The sequence below is a fragment of the Poromitra crassiceps genome (genome assembly GCF_964638095.1).
Source record: "Poromitra crassiceps genome assembly, chromosome: 9".
Taxonomy (NCBI): domain Eukaryota; kingdom Metazoa; phylum Chordata; class Actinopteri; order Beryciformes; family Melamphaidae; genus Poromitra; species Poromitra crassiceps.
Genome location: NC_139630.1, coordinates 14293040 through 14309226, shown reverse-complemented (window position 1 = coordinate 14309226; position 16187 = coordinate 14293040). Strand labels below are relative to the sequence as shown.

The following is a 16187-nucleotide window of genomic DNA, read 5'->3' as shown; positions in this document are numbered from 1 at the left end:
GTTACATTCCACCTGTGCTGGCATTAATGTTTTCACTCTGTCAGATTTCAGCAACACTTCGAATGCATCAATAGGAAGAATGGTCTGAGTGATTTAGCTCCTGTACCAACCTGCTGCTTTTCTTCTCTCTTCTGCTTCTCTTCTTCTCTCTTCTGCTTCTTTTTCTTCTTCATCCCTTTCTTTTTTTACTGCAGGAAAATAATGATCGTAAAGAATATGTTAAAGAAGCAAATATGTATCATATCACAATAAAATATTTATTTTAATTTATCCTACAAAGTTTCAGGTTTCAGGTTTTACACATAACATATTTCAGCTGCCTACATCATTTTTGTATTAGAGAAGATACTTAGAACAGTTTGGCTGTGACAAAAAAGAAGTTGGTACCAACAGGAAGGGACTCTCGGCTAAGGGAGGCTTATTTTGCTCAATGTTTATTGCTGGACCATCCAGAGTTCAGAGGCCTGTTTGCAAGAGGCCCTGTGTGTCAGACCACAGTTGGTCATGCTGAATCTATCTATGATCAGCATTAATTGTAAATGTTGGCAACATGTCAGACATTTCACCTGCAGTTGCATAAACATGTTGTTTTGTTGAAATCAATCAGTAATGTTATGATTAATTAAGCTTACGTATATTCATACTCTTACACCCTTTATCTCATAGACTTGGGCAAAAGATTGGCAGGTGCAAAAGGGGTTTCATAGATGAGGAAGCTACAGCAACAGTTCTAGAAAAGCCTATATGACTGGGTCAGAAGGTATAATAAGGCAGCAGCTAGTTGGAGGCATTGAGGACCTAGATCAGGTGACCAGACAAGCTAAAACTGTGATATTTGCAAATTGGCCTGTTGCCAATGTGGCCCTTGACAGTAGATCAGATTCCATTATCAAAGATGGAGAAGTTAGAGAGACTGGTCAGCTCATATCAGGAAATTACATCTTGGTAATGTAGCTTTGTGTGGGAAAGGAATTCCTGAAATAGCTACAGTATATAGGCCTATAGGAGTTTAAATGTGTAAAGGTTGGAGATCACACTGACAAAATGTAAGGAAGTCAGGAGTGCAGTGCCTCTTGTGGTAGCAGGGTGGAAATGGAACTCAAGAGAGGCAGTTTAACAACCTGGGAATAGGGCAACCTTTATGGAGTAAGGCAACTAACCCGTAACCCTAAATAAACTAGACACACAATGTGAATACTGTCAATTCGAGGCAGATGTCTATGATATGGGTAATCTTGCATAGTGTGGCAATAAAAGTGATTCTGATTAATAATATCAATTAGACAGTATTTAATTGTAAATAAATATAGTATCTCATGGCCTCCTACCTGTTCTGCGTATGCGTTTGGCAATGGACGTTATGACGAGCAGGACCATGATCATGACCACGGAGATGGTGACTATTCTCCCTGTTCTCCGTTTGTCTTCACGATCAAGCTCTACAGAAAAATAACAGCAACAAGTCTCTTTACATGGACACAGTTTTCTATGTATGTAGGTAATAGCTTGACTTTTATTGTCTGGATATCATATCAAGACAATGAGTATCCCTGTATGCTAAAATGTAATTTACACACACACACACACACACACACACACACACACACACACACACACACACACACACACACACACACACACACACATATATATATAATATAAATTCAGAATTACAATTAGCAATATGATCAGAATTCTATGAAATTCATTATACAATTAATTCAAATGTTTTTAGTCTGAAATTCATTTTTTGTTTTTAAATGCTATTCAAATTCAGTTTCACTTATTTGTTTTCATTTCCTTGAAACAAGTGTCACTATGTTGAAACAAGGCAAGAAAGAACAGGTTGATTTAGTAAACAACTGAAATGATCTGCCCTTTGTGGCAGATTATTAACTTAAGATAAATAACATTTAAGATTTGATGCTACATTAAATGTGTTGTTAAAGTGAGGTAACTCACTCAGGATGAGGGGGTTGCTGATTGGTTCGCTGACCTCCTCACTGACTGGGTTCTGCACCTTACAGTGGAACAGCGTATAGTTCAAATCCACCTATAAAATCAGTGAAATAGAATTAGCTCAAAGTTCACAAACCAATCACAGTTCACTTGATGTATTTACCCATAAAGGAGTTCTGAGGCTTAGCTACACAGCAATTCCCTGGAGCTGGAAGTAGAGGTCTTCATAGTTCAAAAATGACATAGCCTGACTGCATGCATAAATGGAAGCAGGCTGCTGGTATAAGCTCTGCCATTGGCTGACTATTACAGTCGGCAAGTGGAAGAAAATCCCTTTTTGCTCTAGTCCCCCCCCCCCCCTTAAAATAGTTTGAAATGTGCTCTGAAAACTCTGGTAAACTGTTTGATGTTGGGTTGAATCCAATTGCAGCAGGTTACCTGGAGGAGTTAATGCTTCCCTAATCCCTATCGTCTGTGTGTGTGTCCTCTCCACTCGGGAGTCTGGCTGTCAAACGCTGAGCATGCAGGGCTCAACTCTGCTATAAAACGTAATAGTCGATTCATCTATAGCAGTGTTTCTCAAACACTCCGCGGACCCTAGTGGTCTGCGACTAGATTTATATTTTTTTCCTTTTTTTTTACCTCCCACTATCCAATCAGAGAAATGTTTACATTTTCTGGGAAACTCATGGTCAGATCACGATGCCTCTAAAGGACTATATGTATTTTTTCATCCCGAATCCAACGCCACCACCCCTGACTCTCTACGACATACGGTTGCGGAGATACGTCAACTCTGCCTGCAGGGCTACAGGAGAGAGACAGAGTACAGCGGGTGGTTGGGAGTTCCAAGTTACTGACCAAACACTATATTTCAGTAATTGCTGTCAGAATATAGAGCCATTTAACACTTATTTGAACACAAAAACTTGAAGATGGCAAAAGATAGCCTATTTGACTTTGGCAACATTGTGCATTTATTGAACTTGAAAAAGCTTTCTTTGAACTTTGAAAATATTTGAACTGAACAGGGGAAATAAATGTAAAAAAAAGAAAAGGTAAATGGACTAACTAAAATAAATTACATATCGCAGGCATCCCGGGGTTGTGGCTAGATGGGGTACAGCCACGGATGGAGTGATGTGAAATTGTGGCAATTGTTATTATTCCATGTAATTTGTGTTACTTCTTGTTCCTCCCTCCTAACCTTCTGGAGTCAGAGAAAAAAGCTCTGGCTGAGTTAATGAACTGTGATGACATTGTTGTTCGATCAGCGGACAAAGGTGGCACCATAGTGGTGCAAGACAAGACTGCTTATGTTTGTGAACTTGAAAGACAACTAAGTGATAAAGATGTTTATATGCCTTTGAATTCTGATCCTACTCCCAAATTTGGTAATGACATTAGGAGTGTTTTGAAAAGAGCTGTACACGATGGTGAAATTTGTGAGAGTGAATACAAATATATGACTGTAGATAACCCTGTTAGGGCCATCATATATAGCCTTCCTAAAATTCATAAGGACTTGTTAAACCCTCCCGGTCGTCTTATTGTACCTGGGATTGGATCACTCACCGAGCCACTTTCACAATTCATAGATTGATTCTCACATCAAGGATTTGGTGCACGCTTTACCTTCACACCTTAAAGACACTACAGATTTTTTGAATAAGCTTAAAGACTGCCAGCTCAATGCAACAGATTATCTATGTTCTATGGACGTTTCGAGCCTATATCCATCGATTCCTCACTCAGCTGGTTTAGAAGCTTTGAAACACTTTTTGAATCTACGAGATGATTTGCATCCCTCTACTGACTTTTTGGTTTCTTTAATGAATGAAGTTTTGACTAAGAACTATTTTAAGTTTCAATAAAAGTATTATCTCCAATTGAGGGGCTCGGCCATGGGATCTCCGGTAGCTCCCAATTATGCCAATTTGTTTATGGGAAAATTTGAATTGGATTTTGTTTATAATAATAACCCGTATTCTCCGTTTTTGACTTGTTATTGGAGATATATTGATGATTTATTTTTCATTTGGTCTGGGACAGAGGATGATTTAAAAGCTTTTCATACTTATATGAATTCTAAGATGGAATCTATAAAGTTCACTTTGTGTTATGACATGGAGCGTATCCCTTTCTTAGATGTCTTGGTTAAAAAAGAAGGTAGAGTTTTACACACTGAAATTTACAAAAAAGAAACTGATAGAAATACTTTCCTGCATTATAGCAGTTACCATTCTCCAGCTCTCAAGAAAAGTCTTCCGTATAGCCAATTACTGAGGATCAAGCGGATCTGTGACTCTGAGGAGACGTTCGAGTCTCATGCCATAGAGCTGTTAGACAGCTTCAAGAATAGAGGGTATAAGGACACTCTGCTTGATGAACATTAGCATAGGGTACGCCAGGTACCACGGTCTGATCTATTAAGACCTAGTTTCAGAGACATCTCTACTCAGGGGCCTGCCATGGTGTCTACGTTTAGCCCTATTTCTAGCGCTGTCAAACAAGTGGTCAATAGATACTGGCTAGGGATGGGCATTTTAACCAATTTAAATACTCGAGTACTCTCCTTCTATTATGAACGAGTAATCGGGTACTCGCTGGGGGGGGGGGGGGGGTTTGGGGGGCTTTGGGGGTCCGTGTGGAAACACACGCTTAACCCAAGTTTGGCTATGTTAAGCAGTTCATTTCGAATATCTATTACTATGGTAATGACGGAGCAGGGGTAATCTGCTGTGTATGGGGCTGTTCACACATAGCGTTTGCATTTTTGCATGGAAAAAAACACAACCTGTAGCACTTTTTGTGAGGAAAGGGACAATTAGGTGACGTGAGCTGCAGCTGTTGTCCCTACCTCAGATCTCTGGTGGTTGGATGGCAGCATTGGTTAGCGCTGCGTCGTCCGAGCAGACTTGTGAAACAAGCGAAGAAGGCTCATTTCCAATAGGCCTACATGCCCGGTACAATCCATTCTGCTTTATGATCAGTACGTAAATCCACGGATTACAAGGTCCGGTGTTCTGCCAAAAAGTCAAAACTGACCAGTGACCATAACGTTAGCTCAGCTGCAGCTAAATAGTGATCGACATGAAGCAATAAAGTGATTCGTTCTCCACATTTCTTGTGGCTAACGTTATGGGACGACGACAGTGTAGTCAGTAAACTAGCGCCACGTTTTCAATGAGTTTTATCGGGGGTGCGTTGTGGAGAAGCGTGCGTCTGTCTCGTGTCGTTAACGGGAGCGCATCTCCACCAGTCAATTTTCATGATGAGCTGGGAAACTTCCTGTTAAAACTTTCAAAATAATAGTACTTAAACAAAAGTAAATAGCTTATTGATGCACGTTGGATGAGAAAAAGGTATTTCAACAAACAAAGCAGCAAACCTTGTGTCAAAATACTCGTGATGTTAAGATTACGAGTGAAACTGTGGCTGTAAGGCATTACTCAAAATTAATATTAATGCCAATGTTACAATAAGGGTTTTATTTTGAAAGCCCTAAAGCAGATGACATACTTTTACATTCTGGCTGACTTGACGCCCGTGCAGTTATGCCTGTCTGAAACACAGCCATGCTGCCTGATCCACATGACGATGTGTGCGTACCATTTTTAAAGGGGTGAGGGGTGGGGCGAGTACCCGAACAGCGGAAACATTACTCGAGTACCCGAGTACTCCCGCCCATCCCTAATACTGGCACATCTTAGACAGCGATCCTGGTATTGCTAGTGCTTTTGAAACTCCACCCAGATTTTTCTACAAGAAAAACCGTGATTTAAGAAACTTTTTGGTTAAAACAGATTTAGGCCCACCTAAAAAGCCCACGCATTTCATGTCTTGGATCCCCAGCGTTAATTTCCCATGCCACAACTGTGTCCACTGTTACAATATGTTGAAGTGCAACACTTTCACCCATCCTGTTACAGGGGTGGTGTTTAAGGTTAAAGGAAGAATTACATGTAGGTCCAAGTTTGTGATTTATCTGTTAAAATGCCAATGCAATTTACTGTATGTTGGAAAAACTAAAAGGGAACTCAAAACGAGAATATGTGAACACAAATGTAACATCCGTAATCATGATGAGAAATCAGCAGTGGCTAGGCACTTCAACAGTCACAATCACAGCACCAGTGATTTACACAATTATGGGCTTGGAGGTTGTGGAGGCACCATCTAGAGGTGGAAATAGGGATAGACTTCTCTTACAGAAGGAGTGCCAATATATCCACTCCCTTGGTACCCTCATTCCAAATGGGATGAATGAGGAGATAGTATTGACCTGTTTTCTGTGATGCTTTTTCTGTTTTTTCCCCCCGCTCTTTTTGATCCATTGATCGTTTGTATCTATTCTCTTGTCAGATCTGGTTTGGAGTGAAGATTGCACTGTAGGCAATTGATGATCAATTATGTCAATGAGGTGACAATCACCACACCTGAGCCAGTGCTGCCATGATATAGTCACCTGTGTGATACCTGCTTTGTTTGCTACTGCACTGATGAAGGGTTAACAGCCCGAAACGTTTGCAGGCAATAAAAGTTCAACTCGGAGTGCTATCCTCTTCTCTTTTATTTATAATAGTGTCATGACGAAAGCAAAGATACAACAGGGTGAGATAAAGGATACATCCTGCCAATATTCAAGTAGCATCTAATAGAGTGTGTGTGTGTGTGTGTGTGTGTGTGTGTGTGTGTGTGTGTGTGTGTGTGTGTGTGTGTGTGTGCGTGTGTGCGTGTGTGAGAGAGAGAGTCTCCCCCTCCAATGATGATCACAGGTACCCAATATGTTGCATGCATTTCTGATGACCAATACCATTATTATGATTTTGTAGGGCTTTATAGCATGAATGACAGATTAATCGAGGGGGGCAGCTATTATTGTTTTTGTAAAAATGGCAGCACTCAAAGCATGCAATAATACAGTCCACAGCAACTAAGATATAGCTACTAAGAAGGGCTACCCCAAAACGCCCGGGTTACACAGATTAAACTGGGACAGAGAGATGACTCCTGCTAACAGTACCCACAGGTAAGTTGGCCGCCCACAGTAAAAAACCTCAGACTTTCCTTCCTCTCCTTTTACCACCACATACAGGGGCAGGGAGAGAATGACGCATGCAACATTTGAGTTTACATACAGAGTCCGAAATTTCGTATGCATTTTTTAAATCCGCCATCCGAAAAAGAAATCGTCATGCACAGAAACCTTGCACACCGAGTCAGATCGTTTTATTATTGTGTCCGTCGTTCTATTCGCAATACGAAACACTTAGGGCCTGTCTGATTCTCAAGTGAACGAGCTATAGGCTATAGGCTAGGTGGCATTTCTAGGTAAGAAGTTAAGCAGGTAAGTAATTAGGCTGTCTGAAACCAGTTTGATACATAAGTTCACTGAATTTGCAACCTTTCTAGGTCCCTGGTTATGGATGATTTTCGAGGAACCATACCATGCACACTTTGGTGGGTTAGGGTATCCCATAATACTTTATGAAGAACGGAGCGAGCCAGAGCAAGCCCCAAATGGCGGCGCCCACAAAGCTTCCCACATCAGAAAAAAGTGAAACAACGTTGGCTAAATAACAAACATCTGTCACTTTCTTTTTGTTTTTATTCTAGAATAATCAATAACGTCAACCTTTACTTAATTTCAGTGCAGTCAGATGTTTGTACAGTGTCAGGAAAGTCACTTTTGAACAATAGTAGGAAGCATCTTACCTGACTCTGTTGTGGACAGCAGCCGGCTACTTAGGTTGCTAGCTAACGTTAACGTTAGTTTAGAAAACCCGCTCCGCGTGCCCCAAAGCAGCACTTACACTGTACAGCCAGGAGGATAGCAGCATGGCAGACCTTCAAGTGTAAGTGGAGTTCGTTTTAACTGTGCTTTATTAAATGACAAGCTGTCATTGCTTAAGTAATGTTACTAATTTGTTGGTGAAATGCAACATTCTCGTTCGCTTGGTTTCACGCTTTTAATTTGAAGGCCGAAACGGGAAATGGTTTGAGTAGATAGAATTGACACTGGTCTGTCAATTCTATCGTTTCACACATACCATTTCCCTTCTTTACCTTCAAATTAAAAGTGTAAAAACAATGAAACATTCGCCTGAAGCCTCGACCTGTTTGGATTATAATAATGTTAGAGAAAACAGCCATCAGCCATGCAGTTTCATATTAATTTATTGCCAAATGCTTTGGGAAACAACTTCATCAAGCTTGGTCAGAAAAGGTCTGTCTATTCAATTGAAACAGCACCAGTGCGACCTGTCACGTGCTATGGCGTAGCTACGGGTGCGCCTGGGTGTGCCAATGCCACCCACAAAGGCAGCTGGCACACCCACAAAGAAAGGGGGAAAGAATTAAGTTTTTTGCTTGTTTGTCTGCAAAACACATCAGCTGTCATGCACAGCCTGTCATGCGTAGGCTGGCTCAGACTACAGGATTTTTGGCCCGATTTATGCCCGATTTACCCCTCCCGAGAATCTGAGGAGAAATCTGGCCTGGCAGCTTGCCAAGCTTGGTCGGGGCCGATGTTCAGCACAGATTATCTTGTAATGTGAGCGGTTTGCAGATCCAATCTTAACCCTCCCGATCTGCTCACAGCCTCATCGGGGCCGTCCCGATCATATCAAACATGTTTGATATTTAGGACTGAAAATCTGCACCAATACCCTACATCATCCTGCTGCTGCGCAAGACTCCCGTCATTATCGTCATTATGATTAATTTCTGCTCCTATAGCGCACTGCAGGCATTAGATAGGCTACCAAATACCAACAGCACAGAACCATGAGTATTTTGGGGAAAATGTCACTAATTTATATCACAATGAATGACCAATGAATACAAAGTTGTTATACCATAGTTTTGAGCCCCTGCCAGTCAGAGGCTGCAATCTCCTACCTGTCTATCAGGCAATGTGGGGAAAAAAGGCATTGCTCCTGCGGGAAGCAATCCAGTCTATCCAAACTTTTGCCAATCTGATCTCATCATGACATGCAGCAGGGAAATATATTTTGGTGTTTGTGTTCTCACTTGTCCAGACAATCTTGTTATAGAGTCGCGTTGTTTACACGCTTGCTATGTTTAAACTGCCGTGAGATTTGGGGAGCATATGCGAGACAGGCGGCCGGGCATGAAAGAGAGGAACAGAGAGAGAGAGGTGGGGTGGGGGCGGAGCGCTTTGGTCGCTGCACTAAGTACAGATCTCTCTGCAGTAGACAAACCTGCATGCCAACCAAACTTGCGTTCTTTCCCGACTAGAACACTCTTTGGAAAAAGTAGGTGAGAGTTTTTTGAGATACCAAAGTGGTTTTTACATGTTGCCAAAAAATACAATTTAATTGACTGCTTCTATCTGCTAATAATGACGTTGAGTGCACATGAGTGCGAAAAGGAGCAAACATTGATGGTTATGGTTATGGTCCTATCTCAATATTCCTCTAAATCTGGCTTGAAAAGGCCCACATTTTTTCCACCCCCTGGCACACCCTGTCTTTCTGTGGCACATCCAATGTGCCAAGTCTGGCTACGCCAATGGTCACGTGCGATGCTACCTTCAAGAATGAGGACGTCTGAAACAAGTTATTTTTTTATCACCTATATTAAAATGACATACCTAATTAAACAATCATCCAGTTAGGTAACTAGATGATAATAAGCTTCCTTGCATTACAGACACAACCATAGTCCTCTCCTGTATCCACATTACAACATGATTGACAGGCAGCAGCGGCTGATCATACTGGACACAGGGCTCCATCAATGCTCACCTTCACCTCACCAAGCCGGCTCTGGTGCGCTGTGGCCGGGTGCTGCAGCATCGCTCCCCGGGGAGAGGTACTGTAGCAGAGATGGGCCAGTGAGGTGGAGCGAGCCGCTCAGACAGGACTCTAGCCGAGCGGGACTCGGCCGCTCCTCTGTCTCTCTCCCCCAAACAGACACAGACGGGTCAAACATCTCGCAAAAGGCTGATGCAAAAGAACGCAGAAATTCGAACCTTTTCCGAAAACATTAATGACGGACGGAAGTTTCGGAGTCAGTGTGTAAACGTGAGTGACACAACATCTGGTCGTATTTCTTTTTAAACGTGCGATAATTTCGGACTTGGTGTGCAAGAGCCGTAATGAGGGTTAAAACTTAACTCGCCCAGCTGGCGACAACCCCCTTCCCCCCCGGGGTTCTTAACTCCCCGGGTAAACAATGGCTTTTGGTCGGCGGTGCTGATAGCGCACGGCGGCGGGCTGGACGCTAGACACAAAACTGGAGAGCAGTGAGTTCTGGGCCCTGTCTGCAACGCCATCCCGCCACAGGTCTCCTCCCACAGCAGTGGTGTGTGTGTGAGTCAGTGTGTGCTCGTCGAAATGAAGGCAGCATCCCAAGCGGGCGGGGTCAGGCATATGGAAACACACCACCCCTTCGGGGAACGAGAGTGAAAGTCATCCAGCATCCACGAAAGTGGAAAGCGTCCTTTCCGTTCCATGACTGACTGATTCTCACTGAAAAACTAGTCAGATGACCCGTGCTTTGCACGTGGTAACAATGAAATAGAATAGAAGTTAGTTAGCCTACAGTAAAGTGTCACAAATGTGTGCTTTCTCCTACAATCCTTCAATTACCATTGCATAAAAAGTGAAAATGTGAGGTACATAATATTATCTTATATACAGCAGTGTGAGTGCCAGTACTAGTAATAATAATAAACAAAAACTGTATAGTTGGGCTTGCTGGAGGAAGGGGGGGCAGCTGAAAACCACTACAGTAGCTAGTGCAATGAATGTGTGAACTGTGAAGCAAGCTGAACAAATGATTCTGCTATTCCTGGTTAGTCCCCTGATATTACTAGTGGACATGAACTAACTCACAAATAGACAGAAAGAATCAGCCAAAAAGACAGAGTGACAAACACCCCAAAACCATCTTGGCTGTACTTGTACCTTTGTAATCTCTTGCTCTTTCTTGTTCATATCATCTTTCCACCAGGTGTAGCTGACTGGTTCAGCATCTGCAGGGGTGTTTGAGTCACACCTCAGAATACAGCGAGTCAAACCAGCATCACACAATGTAGAGATGGAGGGTTTAGACACAGGAGCTGTTGTTGGAGGAGAGAAGAGGAGAACATGGCTTAACATTTTTCACGCAATGTGCCAACATGTTCGTGTAGGTAGCTATGAGATGCAGACGGACACTGTTTTTTGTGTGATTTTTTAAGTTTAAGTTTATGTCTCAATGCAGACAGCTAGAAAGAGACGAGACAATAAACTCACACCCTTTTTTCCACCCATTTAACACACTTTTTTTTTATAGCACAACCAATGTTAAATCATAGACTGTATAACAATATGGACGAAGCCACCGTGACCTGGTTTGTGGACTCTCGTTTTGAAGCCTTGAGTTTGGCATTTTGACCATTGCCTTTTCTTTTTTTTTTGGCCAGACATAGCTGCTATTGGTCTGTGATCGGTGAGCTGCGTGACCATTGGGCAGGACACCTGTCAATCACGCCCCAAAACATCAAGTCTCCTTGATCATCTATTTGACTTTGCAACCCGTTCTCACTGCGACGGCGTATCTGATCACTGCTTTGTCACGCACCTTGTGCGTTGGTTGTTACAAACATGGTAGCCTTGAACGACACATGAAACAACTTGGGCTTTCAACTAGACTCCAATAGAGCTCAACAGGCACGTGACTTTTCGTGACTTAATTTGTCTCGGAAGTAAGTTCCGCTTCCATTTTCTCCATAGACATTTTGATAAATCGAGTTTTATGGCTTGAACCAAGCCAACACGTGATCCAGAGAATCTTGAGTGACCATAAAACATTTGGTTTAAGGGAGAACAAAAAATAACAGCAGGATTTTTATTAAAAAAAATTCAACTACAGTATAGCAGCATGGGTCGTGGCCGGGCACTGACAGAGATGGTCACATCATTTTTTGCAAGTCCAAGTCAAGTCTCAAGTCTTTTAGCTATAATCCAAGTCACGTCTCAATTTAGTCACAAGTCCAAGTCAAGTCTCAAGTCTCTTATGGATGAGCTTTCTATCATCTGCTGCATGACGGGGCTGGGGCAGAAGTAAGGCAGCAGTTAAGTATGTGACAGTTGAACATAGAAGCAGAGTAGGGTTGTGCCGATTGGCGATCGGATCGTATATTGCTGACTCAATAGCTGAAATGACTAGGGGTGGGAATCGTGGAGTAACTCACGATACGATATAGTCACGATACTTGGCCCTCGATAACGATATTATCACGATACAGCGATTCTGCGATAATCGATATATTGGAAGAAATTTAACCTACGATACATCACGATATCTGTGTAACTGAAGAGAAAAAAATACCCCTAAAAGGCAAGAAGCAGGTATTATGTATTTATTAGCAGAATTGACATGAACTCACTCACTCATACCATTTTCGATACCAGAGGAAAAGTTACACATTAACACGTTCACTGCAGTGGACGAGTTAACTCGTCAAAAAAAATCCAACGGTTGACTGCCGTGGACGAGTTAACTCGTCAAATAAAAAAATAAAAAATTTGACGGTGGGACGTGGATCAAACCCTTTTACATCTCCTATAAAAATATGGGAGCTATTGAATGTGTATAACCTATTTTACCGACCCACTAAGTGGTGACAGTGCTCTCCAGACTAAAGAAAGCCAAGCAAAAACAGCAGTGTGAGGAAGCCATTCTCATGAAAATGGATTGGCGAAAACGCTTTCGCTTTCGCGCTGGGAGCTGGCAGTGGGGCACAACGGTGGGGGTTTCCAAAAATAGACTGGGTGCAACACACTTTGAAACACGCAGCATAAAGCCCAGAATCGCACAAAGCTTCATCAAAGCTCTCAACCGAAACCCCAAGAAACGAGCGAGCCCCATCCAGACTCGCCCGACGAGGAGCCGACAGGCAGCAGAAATTCGCTTGTGACACACCCGCTGCAGAGCCACGGAGGGAGGAGGAGAACACCCACGGAGGGAGGAGTTTGAAGGTGGGGGTGCTGTTATGTAGGAAATTACTGTTCAGAACTATTGTTTAGATGTCTGATGTCTTACTGATGCCAAAAATAAATGGTTAAAGTGACTGTTCTATCGAATTTCACAAAAAGGCATTTATCTCAGCTACCCTTCTCAGACGCTGAAACCATGCTGTATTCAACTGCTAATGCCTACATAACTGCTAACTCTACAAACTAACTCTTTTAGACAGAGAAAGCACACATTCTATTAGTTCTTTTCAGATATTTTGTGTTTACAAAGTCCTAGCAGAAAATAATCCTCGGCTCTTGAAAGATGAGCCAGAATCCTCAAAAAAAACCTTGGCAGAAGCTACCTACAGTAAAAAAAAAAACTGTTGGCAGTGAATGTGTTAAGAGTATTTTTTATTATTATTATTAAAACAAGTGAACAATGGCATATATTCACAATATATTTTTTAGTTGTCTTAAGTAGTTAGTGGGGGGTGGGGATGTTCCAGCTTTCATGTTTTATGTAGGCTACAATTCCCTCCAAAGCCTCCCTCAAGCTGAGCTGCTGCCCTCAGTATGAGTGTAGCCCAAGACAGCCCAAACACCAACTCTGCATGTCCAGGATTCAGTTATAAATCGCAACTTCGACAATTCTGCACCAAATAACTTGAATCGATAAGAACTGACGACTGGATTGTTCCCCTCAGTTGTTCCACTGCAACATCAAGGCGGGAGCGCTGTTGTAAAAAAACAACACACACTTCGTCTCTTGCCTTCAATACTCTTTGTCTGCTACATCCGGGTACCTTCACCGGCAATGCGTTTAATGTTAAATTTAGCTGCATTGAATCTACAAGCCGGGTCCATGTATCAACAGATTTCAAAGCCAATATGTTACTGGAAAGAGCGTCACTCCGACTGGTTAACAAGTTAAACATTTGGTCACTCACACTGGCGTTTTGAGCCCGGTGTTGGTGAAGTGGTTACAGCAGCAGTAGTGGGATTAGCTAATGTGGCTAACAGCTGCGGTGCTGTGTGTGTCTGTGTGGAGGAGGCAGAGGGAGCGCTGCTGGTATCGATAAACTTGATACTGTAGAAAATGAGTATTGTATCCGTTTAAAAATGTTTAGTAGCCTATCGAGTACCTAAGTATCAATATTTTTTGACAACCCTAGGACTCTGTTTATCAAAATGGCTGTGGGCGAATCAGTTTAAAAATCCTGCATATCTTAATAACATATCGATACTTGGTGCCAGTGTATCGATAACATATCGCAAGTGGAAATATCGCAATGCCGTGAGTATCGATATTTTGTCCCACCCCTATTATAAATGACGATTGATTTTCCCTAGCCAATCTCGATCGCCCCCGCCCCCCGTGTGTGGCTTCTCCCTGTGAGCAGAGATGTGACGCAGCAGTTTCACTGAGCAGAGTGTGTTCAGACCAGACCATTAACAAACGCTAGCCTACTGCATTCAAACATGTTTCTGATGTCCGCAACGAGCCCCACCACCAAAATCTTGTCTTGCGATGACATCGTGCATTGCCGATTGGACGATCTGACTGAGGTCAAGATCGCGCAACTCTAAAGCGGAGAGAGTAGGGACAGTGGAGGCAGAGAGAGATAGACTGAAAATTGCTTATTTATACTTTGGCATGTTTGACATCACCGATGACATCACAGCAACAACTATGACATCACCCACCCAGTCTGCTCAGCCAGGAAGGATGACATCATTGATGACATCATCACTGATGACATCATCACTGATGACATCACTGATTACATCATTGCTCAAGTGACATCACATCATTAGGTAATTATGGCAATTATGGCAGAATTCAAAATACTGTCAAAAATTCTGTTTTTGCACACTTCAATTACTGTGACAGCAGAATATTGTCAATTTTTTTCGTGAAGATTCAAGCTTTATTTTGCAAGAATTTTCAGTAGCTGTTTACAGTAGCATTTACAGTAAAACATTTTGATGCACTGTGGGCTACATTTTTGATCAATTGAAAATCTGAAGTCTGAATTTTTTGTGTAGGACCGTCTAACGATGCAGATGCTGAAGTTTGGTGTCGTTTGAAGATAAAATGAATGTGGGAGGAGTAGGGTTTAATTACTTTTACAGTTTTTGCAGTTTTGCATGTTTGGACTTCATAATTGGCCATAGGTTGCAGCGTACAAAAGTTTCTCCTCACTTGGGCCCACATTGCAGTGAAAGTTGCAAAACCGTAGCCCGTATGCCTGATTTGTTATGAATTTTCAAAGTTTGAAACTTTAGACGGTCGCTGTAGCGCCACCATCAGGACTATTGGCGGCAAATCCGCGTTGGTTAAGTTTGGCATGGGACTGGACCTTTGTGCAGTTTGGTTTGTTTTCATGCGTGGGAAGTCCAACTTCCCGGGGAGAAGAAGAAGAAGAAGAATACAGGCAAATACAATAAGCGGCCCTGCCGCTTCGCTGGCCCGGCCACTAACTAGGCATCTCCCGCGCTACGCGCGCTCGAATCCTAGTCAGGATTGCAGCTCGCATTCGGGCCTTGACCGCAGCTCGGCTACTGTGTGGCCTTGCCTGCCCTATTGGTGTGTGCACAATGTCTCCCTCTCTTTCTCCCTCAGTCTATCCCCCCTCTCTCCCTCTCCCTCAGTCTCTCTCATGAGCCTCCCCAGTCTCTCTAGTGAGCTTCACACTGATGACATCATCACTGATGTCACTGATGACATCATCATCACATGTGTGTCTGACTCATGTGTGTGTTTGTGTGTGCATGTGTGTGCCTTTCTGTCTCTCATGTATGTATGTGTGTGCACACACACACGCACGCGCGCACACACATGTGTGTGTCTCTTGTGTATGTGTGCATCACTGATGATGTCACAATGCCTCTGACATCACTGATGATGTCACAATGTATGACATCACTGATGACATCATCACTGGAACTTTGTGTGTGTGTGAGTGAATTTATGACATCACTGATGATGTCATCAGTGGGCCAGACAGATAAACTGACAGACAGAGCCCTAGCTCCCTTTTATATTGATTGATTTCTTTATTTACGTGTCACACACCAATGGTGCCCAGCCCGTATGGGCTTATGAAACACAACAAAAACAGATACAAAACTGTGGTTTACAATACTTCAGCTTCCATATTTCAGAATGCAAGATAACAAACAAAAGGACACACGGTGTCATATTTAACGTATATTTAACTCAGTCTGTAAATCTCATGTAAATCCAACGTAAAT

The 16187-nt window shown here is 42.6% G+C and overlaps 1 protein-coding gene across 1 annotated transcript in view; it reads right to left on the bottom strand.

Annotated features, from left to right (window-relative positions):
* The window catches only part of LOC310782182 (NACHT, LRR and PYD domains-containing protein 3-like), a gene marked incomplete at its 3' end in the record, with an annotated part of 169613 nt that overhangs the window by 33218 nt on the left and 120208 nt on the right, over positions 1–16187 (bottom strand). The window contains exons 6-9 of the mRNA XM_083642868.1: positions 10896–11050; positions 1963–2053; positions 1329–1439; positions 111–188 (exon numbers count right to left, since the gene is read on the bottom strand). Coding sequence (XP_083498994.1) covers positions 111–188; positions 1329–1439; positions 1963–2053; positions 10896–11050 — 435 coding nt within the window. The remainder of the gene's footprint in view (positions 1–110; positions 189–1328; positions 1440–1962; positions 2054–10895; positions 11051–16187) is intronic.